Source organism: Euleptes europaea, chromosome 13, assembly GCF_029931775.1.
Source record: "Euleptes europaea isolate rEulEur1 chromosome 13, rEulEur1.hap1, whole genome shotgun sequence".
NCBI classification, from domain to species: Eukaryota; Metazoa; Chordata; class Lepidosauria; order Squamata; family Sphaerodactylidae; genus Euleptes; species Euleptes europaea.
The window spans coordinates 62,589,905-62,605,170 of NC_079324.1; the positions used below are offsets into that span (position 1 = coordinate 62,589,905).

General features: G+C 49.2%; 1 protein-coding gene across 1 annotated transcript; it reads right to left on the reverse strand.

Annotated features, from left to right (window-relative positions):
- Positions 1-2,978: 2,978 nt before the first annotated feature.
- ERP29 (endoplasmic reticulum protein 29) lies at positions 2,979-11,878 on the reverse strand. The gene is made up of 3 exons (XM_056859108.1): positions 11,750-11,878; positions 8,045-8,183; positions 2,979-3,505 (listed from the first exon to the last, which is right to left on the reverse strand). The coding sequence occupies exons 1-3, from the start codon at positions 11,876-11,878 to the stop codon at positions 3,003-3,005; spliced, it is 771 nt and encodes a 256-aa protein (XP_056715086.1). The 3' UTR covers positions 2,979-3,002.
- Between the last annotated feature and the right edge of the window lie 3,388 nt (positions 11,879-15,266).

Here is a 15,266-nt window from a genome sequence, read left to right on the forward strand (position 1 = left end):
AACTAGGCCACTGCATCGTATCCCTCACCTCCTTTGAGTTAGCTAATCTTGCTTGCGTATGGACCTGAGTCTTCAATATATATCTCTGAGTGTCACCCCACTCCTCCGTATGAGCGGCAGACTCTAATCTGGTGAACCGGGTTGGTTTCCCAGCTCTTCCACATAAGGCCAGCTGGGTGACCTTGGGCCAGTCACAGTTCTCTTAGAACTCTCTCAGCCTTACCTACCACACAGGGTGTCTGTTGTGGGGAGGGGAAGGGAAATTGATTGTAAGCCAGTTTGATTCTTCCTTAGGTGGTAGAGAACGTCGACATATAAAAAAAACCAACTCAGCAACTCTTCTTTAGAAAACAGATTGGGAGGTGTATGTCTTTGGCAAGAGCGAATCAGCACCCCTTCACATTAAGTGCTACATAGGGTTAGGGAACTATGCATTTGGGGAGTTCTACAAGCAGTTGTACCCATAGAATAACACTCAACACAGTCAACAGACAAAAGTGCTTCTTCACATGATGCACAATTAACTTGTGGAACTCACTGTGACAGGATTTGGCTGCTAGCTTGGACAGCTTTAGAAGAGAGGAGCGGCCCTTCCATGACCACTAGCCACAATGGCTACATGAAACCTTTGTCTGGAGACAACATACTCCTGAATACCAGTATAGTGGTTCAGAGTATCAGACTAGGATTTGGCAGACCCAGGTTCAAATCCCCGCTCTACCATGGAAGCTGGGTGACCTTGGGCCAGCCACACGCTCTCAGCCTAAAGGATTGCTATGGGGACAGAATGGAGAACGTAAGTCACTTCAGGTCTCCACTGGGGAGAAAGGCAGGGTATAAATGAAGTAGATAAATAAACAGAAGATGTACCTAGTTATGATTCCACAGCAATAAAGCTTGAAAGAGGAAAGATGCCCTCGAGCGGAGTATTTGGCTTCCTGAGAAACAGAGTTTTAACCTGGTATGCTGAGAACTTATACAACGGCCCTGTGAGCTTACCTGGACTGAATTCCTTGCGTTCACAAGATGCCAGCTCTTGATCCGATCACCTCAATGTCAAAATTTGTCTTGAGTTCTGTGCTGAACGTCTTTGTACCTGCAGAGCAGCTGCTTGTGCTTCAGGGCCCAAGTTACGTGTATAATAAGTAAATATGCTGCAGTTTGCAGCCATCTTTGCCAACCACACTTCACTACCTCAACATTCTCAAATACCAGAGAAGAGGCACACATTCCCCAGGGTCATGGGCAGGATATTTAAGTGAACTACTTGCCGATGCACAGATGCACTTGCAGTTCATTTCCTCTCTGCACCTGTGCTGTCAGAAGCATCTTTTAAATGACCAATATGGGACAGATTGATTGCTTTTTTGTGCCTGTACAATGAATGGCATCTATCCTGAAGACATCATGAAAAATTACTAAAAGATTAGTTAGGTTCATGGGCTAACGCTGATGGCACTCAGAGACACCCAAGTAGTAAGCCTCAACAAAAATCTCAAACAGAATTTTTAAAAAAGAAAATATGACTTAAGAATCAGATATGGTGACAGTGTATCAGCAGCTGCAATAAAGAAGTTTACTCATTTGAGAAAAAGTCTAATTGTGCAAATGGACACATCCAGATTTTGTTTGGATGCATCTGCATGGCTGCTCGGTGAATGATCAACTCCCTAATCATGACCTTTGAGTAGGACATGTGCCAGGCCAAAAACCATTCAAGTTGCTAGTTCTTATGATTTTGAAGACAGGCTTGAAAGTTTGTGGGCGGTGAAGGCTTAGCTCTCAGGGGACTGTGGACAGGGCACAAAACAGGATTTGTGGAGCTCGAAGAGGGTGCTTCAGTGCCAAGTCGCTCTCTGCCCCATTCCTTTGCCTCACTCAGTGCTAGAGAGTTGCTGTTTTTATTTTACACAAAGACTGGCAATCCTGAAAGTACCAACCTGCGCACCAGGAATCAGTTCCCACATTTAGAGAGCGAAACTTCGAACTGTAAACTTTGGATCTTTGCATTCAGTAGCGCAATGAAAGTTTGAGGACATTAATTTTCTTAACAATGCAGCCACAGAGAACCCCAAGAATGTTGTTGGTTACAGATAACCTTTATTAGCAAATTAAGCGCTGTCATAACTTGTCCCCAAACCCATTTGCAAATACTGTTCAGTAAAAGTCACAACACCCCCGGCTCCCCACCATTCCAAATGCAGATGTCGCTCCACCCAAACCTGGGCTCCCCAAAACACACAAAATCAGCCCCGCTCGAACTGCCCCCCGGCCCCCTCCACCGGTTGAACCCCTCAGCTCACAGACCGCACAACTCTACGAGGGCGGTGATCTTGAACTCGCGTCTGTCAAGAGCCCCACGTGACATTCTGAGGATTGCCATCAGAACCGGCCACCGACCCAGGTGAATGCAACCCAGCCTCAGCCTCCCCCCTCCGGCTTCTGCTGCCTGCCTAGGACTGGAAAGTGAGGGGTGGGGGAGCTGCCAAGTAGGCCAGACATTGGTGCAGGCATAACTCTGTGGACTCAGCCAAGAAGAACAAGCTGCCCAATGTTCTTTGGGTGGCCATCTTGAAACCCGCCAAGCAAGAACAGGCTGTGTCAAGTCCTGAAGGCGGCCTTTGGGACTACCGGTTTTGTAAGGACAGCACCCATAAATACAAAATCTGCTGAAGGACGCCCCACCCCACCCCCCCAAGCAATCTTGCCTTTTTTAACAAAGGATTAACACTTTCCACCCACCCACAAAAAATGCCCTTGACTTTACTGGGAACGACTGTGGTCCCTGTACCGTGGGGACGGAGGGTGTTCAGACTTCTTGCAGCTCATGAGTCCCCAAAGAGGGATGCCTTCATCAACACAAAACAAAAGGATTAGGGCATCCCTCTAGGAGGACAAGTTCTGCAACCTCTTGAAAAGGCAGTGGGACTGTTTTGCTTATTTCAAGGAGCACCGGAAGGGAACACAACCCGCTTTGACCTCGTCGCTTTCGTGTCGGCCTGTCAAAGCTCTTCTTTCTCATCCTTCTTCGTTTGGAAGGACGCAAGGATATTCAGGCGCCTCTGGAGGTCCTCTTTCTTCCCGTCGCTCATCTTGGTCTCCTCAGTTATCTTAGTGATCCGGGAAAGCTCGCTGGCAGCAAAGGCATCACCCTGGGAGAGGATTTTGGTCATGATCTTGACGTACTGGTCAGCTGACTTCCGGTCGGGTTCCTGGGCGGCCGCCAGAAGCTTCTGGCCCTCCTCCAAGAGAGCCTTGCGCCCCGATTCTTGCGCAGTGCTCATGAACTTGCTCACCAAGGTGTCAAATTCCTTCAGGCATCCTGGCATGCCCATGTAGATACCTTTGCCCTTCAGCCAGCGTTGGAGGTCACGGGCTTTGACTTGGCCATCGTACCGCAGCGGGTTCTCCAAGTCCCCGTTTTGGAACAAGTAATATACGGGGTAGGCATCTTTATCCAGCTTGTATTTCTCTCCCAGTTCCATGTTCAGCTTGTCGCCGTAATCTGGAAAGTCAACCCAATCATAAAATATTAGAGGGGGTGGGAATTTGTGTCCGCAATTACAAAAGTAGGTCTCTACGTTTTAACTCTCCAAGCTGCCTGAGTGACACCCAATTTAAAGGTGATACTGCTGAAGCCAAGTTTGCCTGGATGACGCATGTGAGCCTCGGGGTCCTGTGGAAAGAGTGTGCAGGTTGCTGCATGGTTTAAATGAGATCACATGAACACATGAAGCTGCCTTCTTCTGAATCAGACCCTTGGTCCATCAAAGTCAGTACTGTCTACTAAGACCGGCAGCGGCTCTCCAGGCTCTTAGGTCAGAGGTCTTTCACATCACCTACTTGCCTAGTCCCTTTAACTGGAGATGACGGGGATTGAACCTGGGACCTTTTGCCTACCAAGCAGATGCTCTACCACTGAGCCATAGCCCCTCTCCATGGCTCTCCAGGGTCTCAGGCAGAGGACTTTCACATCACCTACTTGCCTGGTCCCTTTAACTGGAGATGCTGGGGATTGAACCTGGGACCTTCTGCATGCCAAGCAGATGCTCTACCACTGAGCCACGACCCCTCCTGACCCTGTACAGCATTATGCAGGTAAACTTGCCAGCGTCACCCTTAAAGCTGGCCCAACAAACCCTGCCAGGCAACCAGGGAGGGAGACAGAGGGCTGCCTCCCACTTAAAGAGAACTTAAAGTCCATTTTATTTGCATGAGTAACTGCCCTGGCTTAAATTTGCACGTGCAAGAAAGAACAGATAGTTTTGAAGAACTTGTTTTGGCTCAGGCTATTGGGATATTAACAGGGCTAATTACTTAGGAGCCCTGACCCAGATTAGCCCAGGCTAGCCCAATCCCATCAGATGTTGGAAGCTAAGCAGGGTCAGCCCTAGCTAGTATTTGGATGGGAGGTAGTGATGCGGAGGCAGGCAATGGCAAACCATGTCTCTTGCCAGGGGTTGGCTTAAGTTGGCTGTGACTTGACGGGGGGAAAAATTTTCCCCTAAGGAAGTGCAAACCTTACAGTCTGGTTGCAAGAACTGGAGGGGGCTGGACTGCGTTGGTAGTGGGCTCTGCACATGGGAGGCCTCTGAGCTGGAGGGGGCTGCATCTAACTTTTTCTCCATGTCCTGTCTGGTACTTGCACAGGGGGTGGGACAAACCGAAAGAAGGAGAGCACCTCCTAAGCTGGCACCCAACCAACGAGGAGGAGAGACTTTTTAATCACTTGGAAGGTCTTTAATTAACTGACTATGAACACTGTGTGAGAGACCAGAGTGAGCCTTTGCAATATAATGCCAAAGGTGGGCCGGTTCTAGTTGCGGATTTGCTCAGGATATTTGCAGACCTGCTCCAAAGCTTGAGTGAACTGACTGGTGAGAATTGACGGGAGCAACTTTTACCTGTCCAGGTAAAGTCACCTATTGGTGTGGGCGGTTATGGTGTGGGCATTCCACAGACAAGGAGGAAAGACCATAAGAACATAACAAAGGCTATGCTGGATAAGACCAAGTACTATCAAGTCCAGCAGTCTGATCACATAGTGGCCAACCAGGTGCCTCTAGGTGGCCCACAAGCAAAACGACTGCAGCAGCATTCTCCTGCCTGTGTTCCACGGCACCTAATATAATTATATATAATTCTAATAAGAACATAAGAAAAGCCCTGCAGGATCAGACCCAGGTCCATCAAGTCCAGCAGTCTGTTCACACAGTGGCCAACCAGGTGCCTCTAGGAAGCCCACAAACAAGACGACTGCAGCAACATTATCTTGCCTGTGTTCCAAAGCACCTAATATAATATCTGGATTTCAGTAAGGCTTTTGACAAGGTTTCCCATGATGTTCTGTTGGGTAAACTAGAGGACTGTGGACTGGACCCTAGGATAGTTAGGTGGATAGAGAACTGGTTGCAGAACCTCACTCAAAGAGTAGTTGCCAATGGCGCTTCATCTGAATGGAGAGAGGTGTCCAGTGGGGTACCACAGGGTTCAATTCTGGGCCTAGTATTTTTCAATATTTTTATAAATGATCTCGATGAGGGTGTGGAGGGACTACTCTTAAAATTTGCAGATGACACTAAACTGGGAGGAGCAGCAGCGAACACACCAGTTGATAGAATTCAATGAGATCTGAACACACTGGAAAAGTGGGCGGATGTGGACAGGATGCATTCAACAACGATAAGTGCCGAGTTCTACATTTGGGTAACAGAAATGAGGGACATGCATACTGGATAGAGGAGACACTTCTGGGCAACAGTGTATGTGACCAAGATCTTGGAGTATGGGTGGACCGTAAGTTAAATATGAGCAGCCAGTGTGATAGAGCGACAAAAAAAGGCTCATGCAACCTTGGGGTGCATCAACAGAGTCATAACATCCAAATTGCAAGATGTGATAGTTCCGCTGTACACTGAATTGGTCAGGCCGCACCTGTTGTGTTGTGTGCAGTTCTGGAGGCCTCACTTCAAAACGGATGTGGACAGACTCGAGCGGATGCAGAGAGACGAGGATGATCAGGGGCCTGGAGACCAAACCCTATGAAGAAAGGCTGAAGGACTTGGGAATGTTTAGTCTGGAGAAGAGGAGGCTGAAGGGGAGACATGACGGCTCTCTTTAAGTCTTTGAAGCGCTGTCACTTAGAGGAGGGCAGGGAGCTGTTCCTGTTGGCAGCAGAGGATAGGACTCGCAATAATGGGTTTAAAATTAATTGCGGGCGGAAAGGTACTGGCTGGATATTAGGAAACATTTTTTTATGGTAAGAGTTGTTCAACAGTGGAATCAGCTACCTAGGGAGGTGGTGAGCTCCCCCTCACTGGCAGTCTTTAAGCAGAGGCTGGACAAGCACTTGTCAGGGATGCTGTAGGCTGATCCTGCATTAAGCAGGGGGTTGGACTAGATTGCCTGTAAGGCCACTTCCAACTCTATGATTCTAATAGGCATGCTTCCTCTGATCCTGGAGAGAATAGGAATGCATCATGACTAGTATCTATTTTGACTAGTAGCCATGAATAGCCCTCTCCTCCATGAACATGTCCACTCCCCTCTTAAAGCCTTCCAAGTTGGCGGCCACCACCACATCCTGGGGCAGGGAGTTCCACAATTTAACTATGCCTACCAGAGAGGCCTGCTAGTGACTACAGGTCAGATCATGTGAGAAGGTGCAGGAGGTGTTGACAGGTGAACAGCAGCTGCGGGGCTGCCTACGCACCATTGGCAGGTTGTCTGTCTGTCCTTCCTTTGGGTTCAGCAGGGTCTGAGGCCAGGAAAACAGCACAGGGGAGGGGAGGGAGGGTGTAAAAAGGACCCACATAATTTTATTCATGTATTTACAGCGCACCTGCCTCACTGAGACACACAGATCCAAACGAAGGTTGCTCATGGCTGCAACCAAGTTTAAATGCTTCATCTCCTTTGGAACCATGAACACTACGTTTTATTAAATTAAAAAACATTTACACTTTTTTCCACCCCACTTCCCCCATCTGTATTGAGGGTTTGGAGAAAATACAAATATCATAGATTTCATTAGTTGATTAAAAAGCGGATGGTTAACCAACTAAAAAAAAATAGAAACGGGGCTCTAGACCAGGGGTGGGGAACGTCAGGCCCGGGGGCTGTTTAAGGCCCACAAAATCATTTGGTCTGGCCCTTTGTGGGTCCTGGCAGATCTCTAGCTCAGAAGGATGTAAGACTGGTGATCTGTCCCCTCCCACGGACAGGATTAGCCTCTATTCAAAGCAGATGTGAGTTTGTTTTGCAGAGAAAAGGAACCTTTTTCCCCCTTGCAGAAGAGTAATTAGCTATGGAGCTGCTAGGACCGCCCAAGAAACTGTGTTAACCCTTTCCCACCTGGGCCGTGGAGAAACGCATTCCCTCTGTACTACAAGAGGGCTGGGGGCAGAAGTGGCGACAATGGGTTAAAGGAGGCAGGACCAGAATGCGCACGTGGGGGGGGGGAGGGGGCAAGTTCTTAGCCAGTGTATCGTAATTTCATCCCTGCAGGCGGAGGTAGCAGGAGCCAGCTGTAGAATCTGGCCCTGACCATAGGGAGCAGGAGCAACTCCGGTGTGTGGCTGGACGGCTGCGCCTGGCTGGTGCAACAGACCATCCTGTGCCACCAGGTGGGCGAGTGCGCCACCAGTTGGATGCCTGCCTGCTTGCCCGCGCGAGGGGGGTCATCTGGGGCAACTGCCTGCTTGGGGCTTGGTCGGTTAATTTTTAAGTTGATAATTTTGTATGGCCCGCGAATGATGTTATAAATATCCAAATGTCCCTTGGCGGAAAAAAGGTTCCCCACCTAGATGTTCCATGTAACGTCCTCTAGACGTTCCATGTAAACGCCAGAACTGGCATCCAGAATGTAATTCAGCATCCTGGCCTCTGTGACAGCAGTCAGACTTAACAACATGAGTGGAACATGGTGAAATCTCCAGGCCAGGCCTGCAAACAGCAGCTGCCACAATACTGTCTTGTGTTTCCTGTCCAAATAGGGGTTCTTCTGCAGCCACCAGTATAGAAATCTGCTAGAACATCATCTCACCTGAGATTCCCACCTCCGCCACCAACAGGTCCTCACTGGTCCTTGAGCTTTCAGCCACTTTCTTGAACTCATCTTGCTGTTCTCCATAAGGGTACTGGGTGTCAAATTTCACCAGGACAAACTTATGCTTCGGGATCACCTTTTAAAAAAAATGGCAGAAGGATAAGCTTAAATGGACCACCTTTAGTCCATGGTGCCCCAAGTCATGTGCAGAGAACCACTTCCACTTTGCTGCTGTAGTCTCCCACATCGCAGATTTTAGCCTGGAAGCTCCTTGGGGCAGGGATCTGTCATCTTGGACCAAGTTAAACACTGGGCACACTGATAGCCATACATACCTGATAAACATTAGGAAAACCAGAAGAGAGAGTCCCAGGGCACAGCTAGAAGGCTCAGGATGTAACCATTTTGCTGAAACTCTGCAGGGTTGGATCTGGTTACTGCCTGGATGGGCACCTGCCCCTTAGGCTTCCTTTGAGGTCAGGGAAGGAAGGAAGGAAGGAGGGAAGGAAGGAAGGAAGAAGCTGAATTGCTCAGCCTTAATTAAGGGAAAGGAACTTTGCACGTGTTTAAAGGCACCCAACTCTTCCTTCACCCATTTCAAAGCTGAGCTCAGCAGCGACTCCTGCTAAGTTCCCAGGCACTCCCAGGAGCGGTGGAGAACCGGGTTTGATTCCCCACTCCTCCACATGAGCGGCCGAGGCTAATCTGGTGAACTGGATTTGTTTCCCCACTCCTCCAAATGAAGCCAGCTGGGTGACCTGGGGCTAGTCACAGCTCTCTTAGAGCTCTCTCAGCCTCACCTACCTCACAGGGTGTCTGCTGTGGGGAGGGGGAGGGGATTGTAAGCCGGTTTGATTCTTCCTTAAGTGGTAGAGAAAGTCGGCATATAAAAACCAATTCTTCTTCTAAGTGGATCTGTTTGTAGCCAAGACAAGAATGGAATGAGGGATCTCCTGAATCACAGCTCCTTCTTTGAGCCCCCACGGCTCCATGCCTGGGCAATCAACCAACAGCAGGCCCATTTGCTAAGGTAAGCTTGGCACAGCTCACTTTATAATAACAAAATATAGAGCGACATCAACATATTTGGTGCTTGACAAAGCGATACAGCGAAACACAAGAGGCAAGAGCTCTGCCCCCAGGAGCTTACAGTAGACACAGCCTTGACAACATATGCCCAGTCAATGTTGGCTTGCAAATCTCCAAGGAGATTCGGTGGCTGCCCAGAGGCAAACTCACTGCAGAGTTTCCTGCAATATCTTTCCTGCCATTTATTTGCAAGATGATCAATCCATTTATTGCCAATGTGTTATTTATCTCGTTTGTGTAATGTGCCCAGTCTCCCTTCAGACCGCTCAAGGCTGTGTCTGGTTCCAAAACAATACAAACATTATAATACCTGTCGAAGGCTTTCACAGTCAGAGTTCATTGGTTCTTGATTTTAAAAAAACCACACAGTTATTATAATTGGTTCTTGTAGGTTATCCGGGCTGTGTGACCGTGGTCTTGGTATTTTCTTTCCTGACGTTTCGCCAGCAGCTGTGGCCGCCGGCATCTTCAGAGGAGGAACACTGAAGTAACTCAGAGACACTGTCCTTCAGTGTTCCTCCTCTGAAGATGCCTGCCACAGCTGCTGGCGAAACGTCAGGAAAGAAAATACCAAGATCACGGTCACACAGCCCGGATAACCTACAAGAACCAATGATAATAACTGTGTGGTTTTTTTTAAAATCAACACGATCAGCATAAACTATAATTAAAAGCCACTCTTAATATGTTGGATCAAAACTGAAACTAACAACAGGAATTTCAAGTTTTTTAAAAAAAGGACAGGCCCCATAAAACACAGCCATACACTTAGGAAAAAAATTAATGGGGAAGCAGTGTGGTATAGTGGTTAGAATGTCATGCCAGGATCTGGGAGAACCAGGTTCAAATTCTACAGGCGCTTTCCCAGAATCTCAGGAAGGGAAGCCAGGAGCCCTGGCGCAGGATGGGGCTTGCCCAGAGCCCGGCGGTTCCCACGCCTCGAAACCAACAGTATTCATTTTTGAGATCATGCATGCACACGGCTTTCATCCCTCGAGCAGAGCCACAGGCACGCCCTGTAAAAGCAAAGTGCCTCCCTAAATCTAACCCCGCGAGGTCTCTCTAAGCCACTGGTTCCCAACCAGGGGTCCATGGACCCCCAGGGGTCCGCGAGAACTAAATTAAGGTCTGCGAAACAAAGTTATAAACCCATAATAAATTAATATTTTCAATTAAAAGTTATCTATTATAAAAATATATATTCAACTATTATTCTAAGTTTAATGTTTAACTAACAGTTATGATTAAAGTTTATTTTCAAATTCTCTGAATTTTTATTTTGAACCTTGGGGTCCCTGCACCGAACAAAAAAGTCCTAGTGGTCCCTGGTCAAAAAAAGGTTGGGAACCACTGCTCTAAGCTCCTGCTGCAAGCCTGCATAGAACAGAAAGGGAGGGGAAAGCTCTCTGTACATGCACAGGGGGGCACACCCCCTTTCCAAATGGCATTGCTGCATTATGTTCCATGGGTGGAAATCCCTGGGCACTGAAAGCGGGGCTCCGGCTCAGCGCCTTCCAGACCCCAGCCCCCCATCGCCTTTCATTGCCAATGAGATCCCTCCAGGCAGCCAAGCCAGCCGGAGACCTCTTGATCCACTTGGACCCCTGTGATTGGTGCCTGACAGAAGCCCCTGGCCTCCCATTGGCTCTCTCACCCCAGCAGGACACAGGTGGGCGGAGAGAGATTTTTGTAATTGCAAAGTTGCAACTGCGAACCCGGGCAGGGGAAAACGGGCGAGGCCCCCCCCCACCCGCCAGCCCCCCCCCACTGGTCTTGCAAAGCTTGAACCCGGTCCCTGCTTACCTAGGCACAAGCACCATTCAACTGCGCGTTGATTACTTGCGAGTAAACCCGGGTAAGGCATGGATGCACGTGGGGGCCTCCACGCCCTCCCCCTCGAGATGCAGCCAAAATCCCGTCCCCACCAATCAATGCGACTAGTCTGCACCCTTCCAAACTGGGGAGGGGGTTTTGCAATTAAAACCTTCCTTTAGAAAATACGCAACCAGCTCCATCAGGACTTCCGTTTGCATCTAGGGTTGCCCACCAGCCCCTATATATTGAAACCCCCCCCCCAAAAAAAAGAACCACCACCAGTAAAGCGAGCAAAAATCAACGCGTCGAGCATCGCAAATCGGTGGGGGGGCGTGCGCTCGACCCACGCTCTGCCCCCAACAGAGCCGACACAGGAGGAGGAGGGCAAATGCGTGCCCGTGGGCTGCCATGGATGCGATGCCCCCCCCTTGCGAGCAGACGGGCCAAGGGGGGGCATTCTGGCCCGACACCCCTCCCCCAGCGTCCAGGGGCCCCCCCCCTGCCCGAGGCTCCTGTCCACCCGCTCCTTCCCCGCAACAGGGATCAAAGACAACGAATGTCCGAGGGGGGGGGCGTCAGTTTGCAACCCAGTTTGCAACCCAGTTTGCAATCCGAGGGGGCGTCAGTTTGCAACCCTTTGTCAGTTTGCAATCCGAGCTTTGGGGGGGGCTGCAAAGGGGAGGACCCCCCACCCGGGCACGCGGGGGTCTCCGGTGGCCGAGCGCCCCGCTTCTCCTGGGGGGGCAGAGGGGCGCCCCCCCCAGGCCCGCACACCTGCCCATCGCCCCCCCCCTTTACCTTGTGGAAGGTGAGGGTGTCGAGCGGCAGGGCGCCCTTGGTGTTGAGCGCCCGGCTGCTCCGCCAGGCCGAGCAGCAGAGCAGGGCCAGCAGCAGGCGGGCGGCCGTCCGGGCGAGCCCCGCAGCCATGGCCAGCTTGTGCGCGGAAGGGCAACGGGGAAGCTGCCACCGGGAGGGAGGGGCGGAGGGAGGGGCCGGGGCCGCCCACGTGACATGCCCGCCCCCGCCCCCCAACGGCAAAAAAAAACCCGCGAGCGAGCGGGGAGCGCCCCCCCTCTGCAAGGGAGCCGGCCCCTGCGCGCGTGCAGAGTGCATCTGGGGAGGAGGGGCCCTGTTCCAGCGGTGGAGCCTCTGCTTGGCATGCAGAAGGTCCAGTTACACTGCAGTGGCTCCCAACCTTTTTTGGACCAGGGACCACCAGGACTTTTTTGTTCGGTGCAGGGACCCCAAGGGTCAACATAAAAATTCCGAGGATTTGAAAATAAACTTTAATCATAACTGTTAGTGAAACAATAAACTTAGAATAATATTTGAGTATCTATTTTTATAATAGGGAACTTTTAATTGAAAATGTTAATTTATTATGGGTTTATAACTTTGTTTTGCGGACCTTAATTTAGGTGGCGAAGGCTTTCACGGTCAGAGTTCATTGGTTCTTGTAGGTTATCCGGGCTGTGTGACCGTGGTCTTGGTGTTTTCTTTCCTGACGTTTCGCCCGCAGCTGTGGCCGGCATCTTCAGAGGAGTCACACTGAAGGACAGGGTCTCTGATTTAGTTTAATTTAGTTCTTGCGCACCCCTGGGGTTCCATGGACCCCCGGTTGGGAACCAGTGGGACCAGGCAAACAGGTGATGCGAAAGACCCCTGCCTGAGACCCTGAGTAGACAGTATTGACTTTAATTCCCAGCGGGTCGCTGTGTTACTCTGTCTGCAGTAGTAGAAAAGGGCCAGAGTCCAGTAGCACCTTAAAGACTAACAAGAATATTTTCTGGCAGGGTCTGAGCTTTCGTGAGCCGCAGCTCACTTCTTCAGATACCGCTAGAATGTGAATCCATCTGTCTTTAAGTAGACATACTCATACCCTGCCAGAAAATATTCTTCGAAGCGAGCTGTGGCTCACAAAAGCTCATACCCTACCAGAAAATATTCTTGTTAGTCTTTAAGATGCTACTGGACTCTTGCCCTTTTCTAGTATTGACTTTGATGGACAAAAGGTGTGATGCGGTATAAGGCAGTTTCATGTGATGTGAAAGACCTCTGCCTGAGGGAGCCATGGAGAAGGGTTGTGGCTCAGTGGTAGAGCATCTGCTTGGCATGCAGAAGGTCCCAGGTTCAATCCCTGGCATCTCCAGTTAAAGGGACTAGGCAGGTAGCTCTGCAAACAGCAAAACTGAATTATTCAAGTAGGCTCTTCTATGCAGGCAATAGAGTTGCAGTCTACAAAATAATTTACAAAGTTATTTGGACAAATTATTTGGGACTGTGGTCTATACCAGTGGTTCCCAAAGTGGGCAGTACCACCCCCTGGGGGGGCGGTGGGATTACCTAGGGGGACACTAAGAGGCAAGGGGGCAGCAGGGGGGGGCACTAGAGGTGGGCCCCTTCAACTGTGTTGTTCACTAATTTACAATAGATCAAGCTATGGCACCATGCTGACAAATTTGGTGGAAACGATCAGAATTTCCCCCCAGACTTTGAAGAGCTGGTACCACTGGATCAAGTTCATCAGTTTTGTTGAATAAATTTCAACTTAAAAGTTTTAATTTGATTTTGAATAGATGTGCAATTAACTGTTGCTGTTTTGAAATTTTATTGTTATTATCTTCTTTAGTGCGTCATGTGTGTGTGTGTTAAGTGCCATCAAGTCGCTTCCGACTCATGGGGACCCTATGAATGAAAGTCCTCCAAAATGTCCTATCTTTGACAGCCTTGCTCAGATCTTGCAAATTGAGGGCTGTGGCTTCCTTTATTGAGTCCATCCATCTCTTGCTGGTTCTTCGTATTTTCCTGCTGCCCTCAACTTTTCCTATCATGACGGTCTTTTCCAGTGACTCTTGTCGTCTCATGACGTGACCAAAATACGACAGCCTCAGTTTAGTCATTTTAGCTTCTAGGGTCAGTTCAGGCTTGATTTGATCTATAATCCACTGATTTGTTTTTTTGGCAGTCCACAGAATCCGTAACACTCTCCTCCAACACCACATTTCAAAGGAATCTATTTTCTTCCTATCAGGGTGTGCGTCATGCACACCCCTATTTTGAATAATGCTTTTTATAGGGTAGGGGGTGCTGGGGTTGTTTGTGGAACGAAGGGGGCGGTGGCCCAAAATGTTTGGACACCACTGGTCTATACTGAGTAGTTTGCCGAAACTAGGATCCTACTGTGGAATTTTGCATCATTTAATGTTTCATGTCAATACTTAAGCTTAGTTTCAGCTGTTTTTAGACTTCTGGTTGGTTCTATAACCCTAACCCTGCTTAGGGTTGCCAGGCCCCTCTTCACCACCAGCGGGAGGTTTTTGGAGCAGAGCCTGAGGAGGGCGGGGTTTGGGGAGGGACTTTTGTGCCATAGAGTCCAATTGCCAAAGTGGCCATTTTCTCCAGGGGAACTGATCTCTACCTGCTGGAGATCAGTTATAATAGCAGATCTCCAACTACTACCTGGAGGTTGGCAACCCTAATCCTGCTGCATTGTTCATCGAACGTCCCATCCTGTCGATTGTATTGACTCACTCTGTGTAATTCCCCTCCAGTCCCAGTGAGAAAGGTGGACTATTAAGGACGTCAATAAAAAATAAATAATGAACTGCCAACTACCCCTTCCACAAACTGTCCTACATTAGAAACTATTGTCTCCAGGCAAGTTCCTGGCCCCTCATAAGGTAGAATGTGTGAGACAAAAGAACAAGAAAAACTTTTAGTGCTTTAAAAAAAATCCTAGCCTTCCTTCCAAGGAAGACGTAGGTAGGTTCTCCCATCCTTCATTTGGCCCTCACAACCCTATGAGATGGGTGAACGTGAGATGCCCCCAGGATACTCCGGCCCTCCCCACTGTACCCACATCCTAGCTCAGTGCCACAATCCACCGGGTGAAGTCTTTTGCTCTTAACTTCAGTTTGCTTATCTGCAAAAATGGGAATGTTTCATTACTTTTTAAGTCTAGGTGAAAATGCCATGTTGCACACAGTGATAGAACACCTTCGAGCTCCTAACAACTTCCACGTGAGGCAGCCTTGTGGTCCTCAATGTGAATTGAGCACAGCCTCATTGTGCAGACGTTTTTAGTTGTACGAATTGCCATTTCTGTAGTATGGCCTGGGGGGGGGGGGTAGGTAGGTTGGATTTAGTAATTCCACCCCTCTCACACCACCTATAGTTTGAATAAAAGCATTTCATGCTGCTTTGAGAAGATACCCATGGAGTCACCAAGAAGGAAATGGGTTTAGTGATTTCAAGGGTAAATCACTCCATGACTGGTGGCAGACAACCAGTGGTTAAAATCAGAGAATTCGTTCCT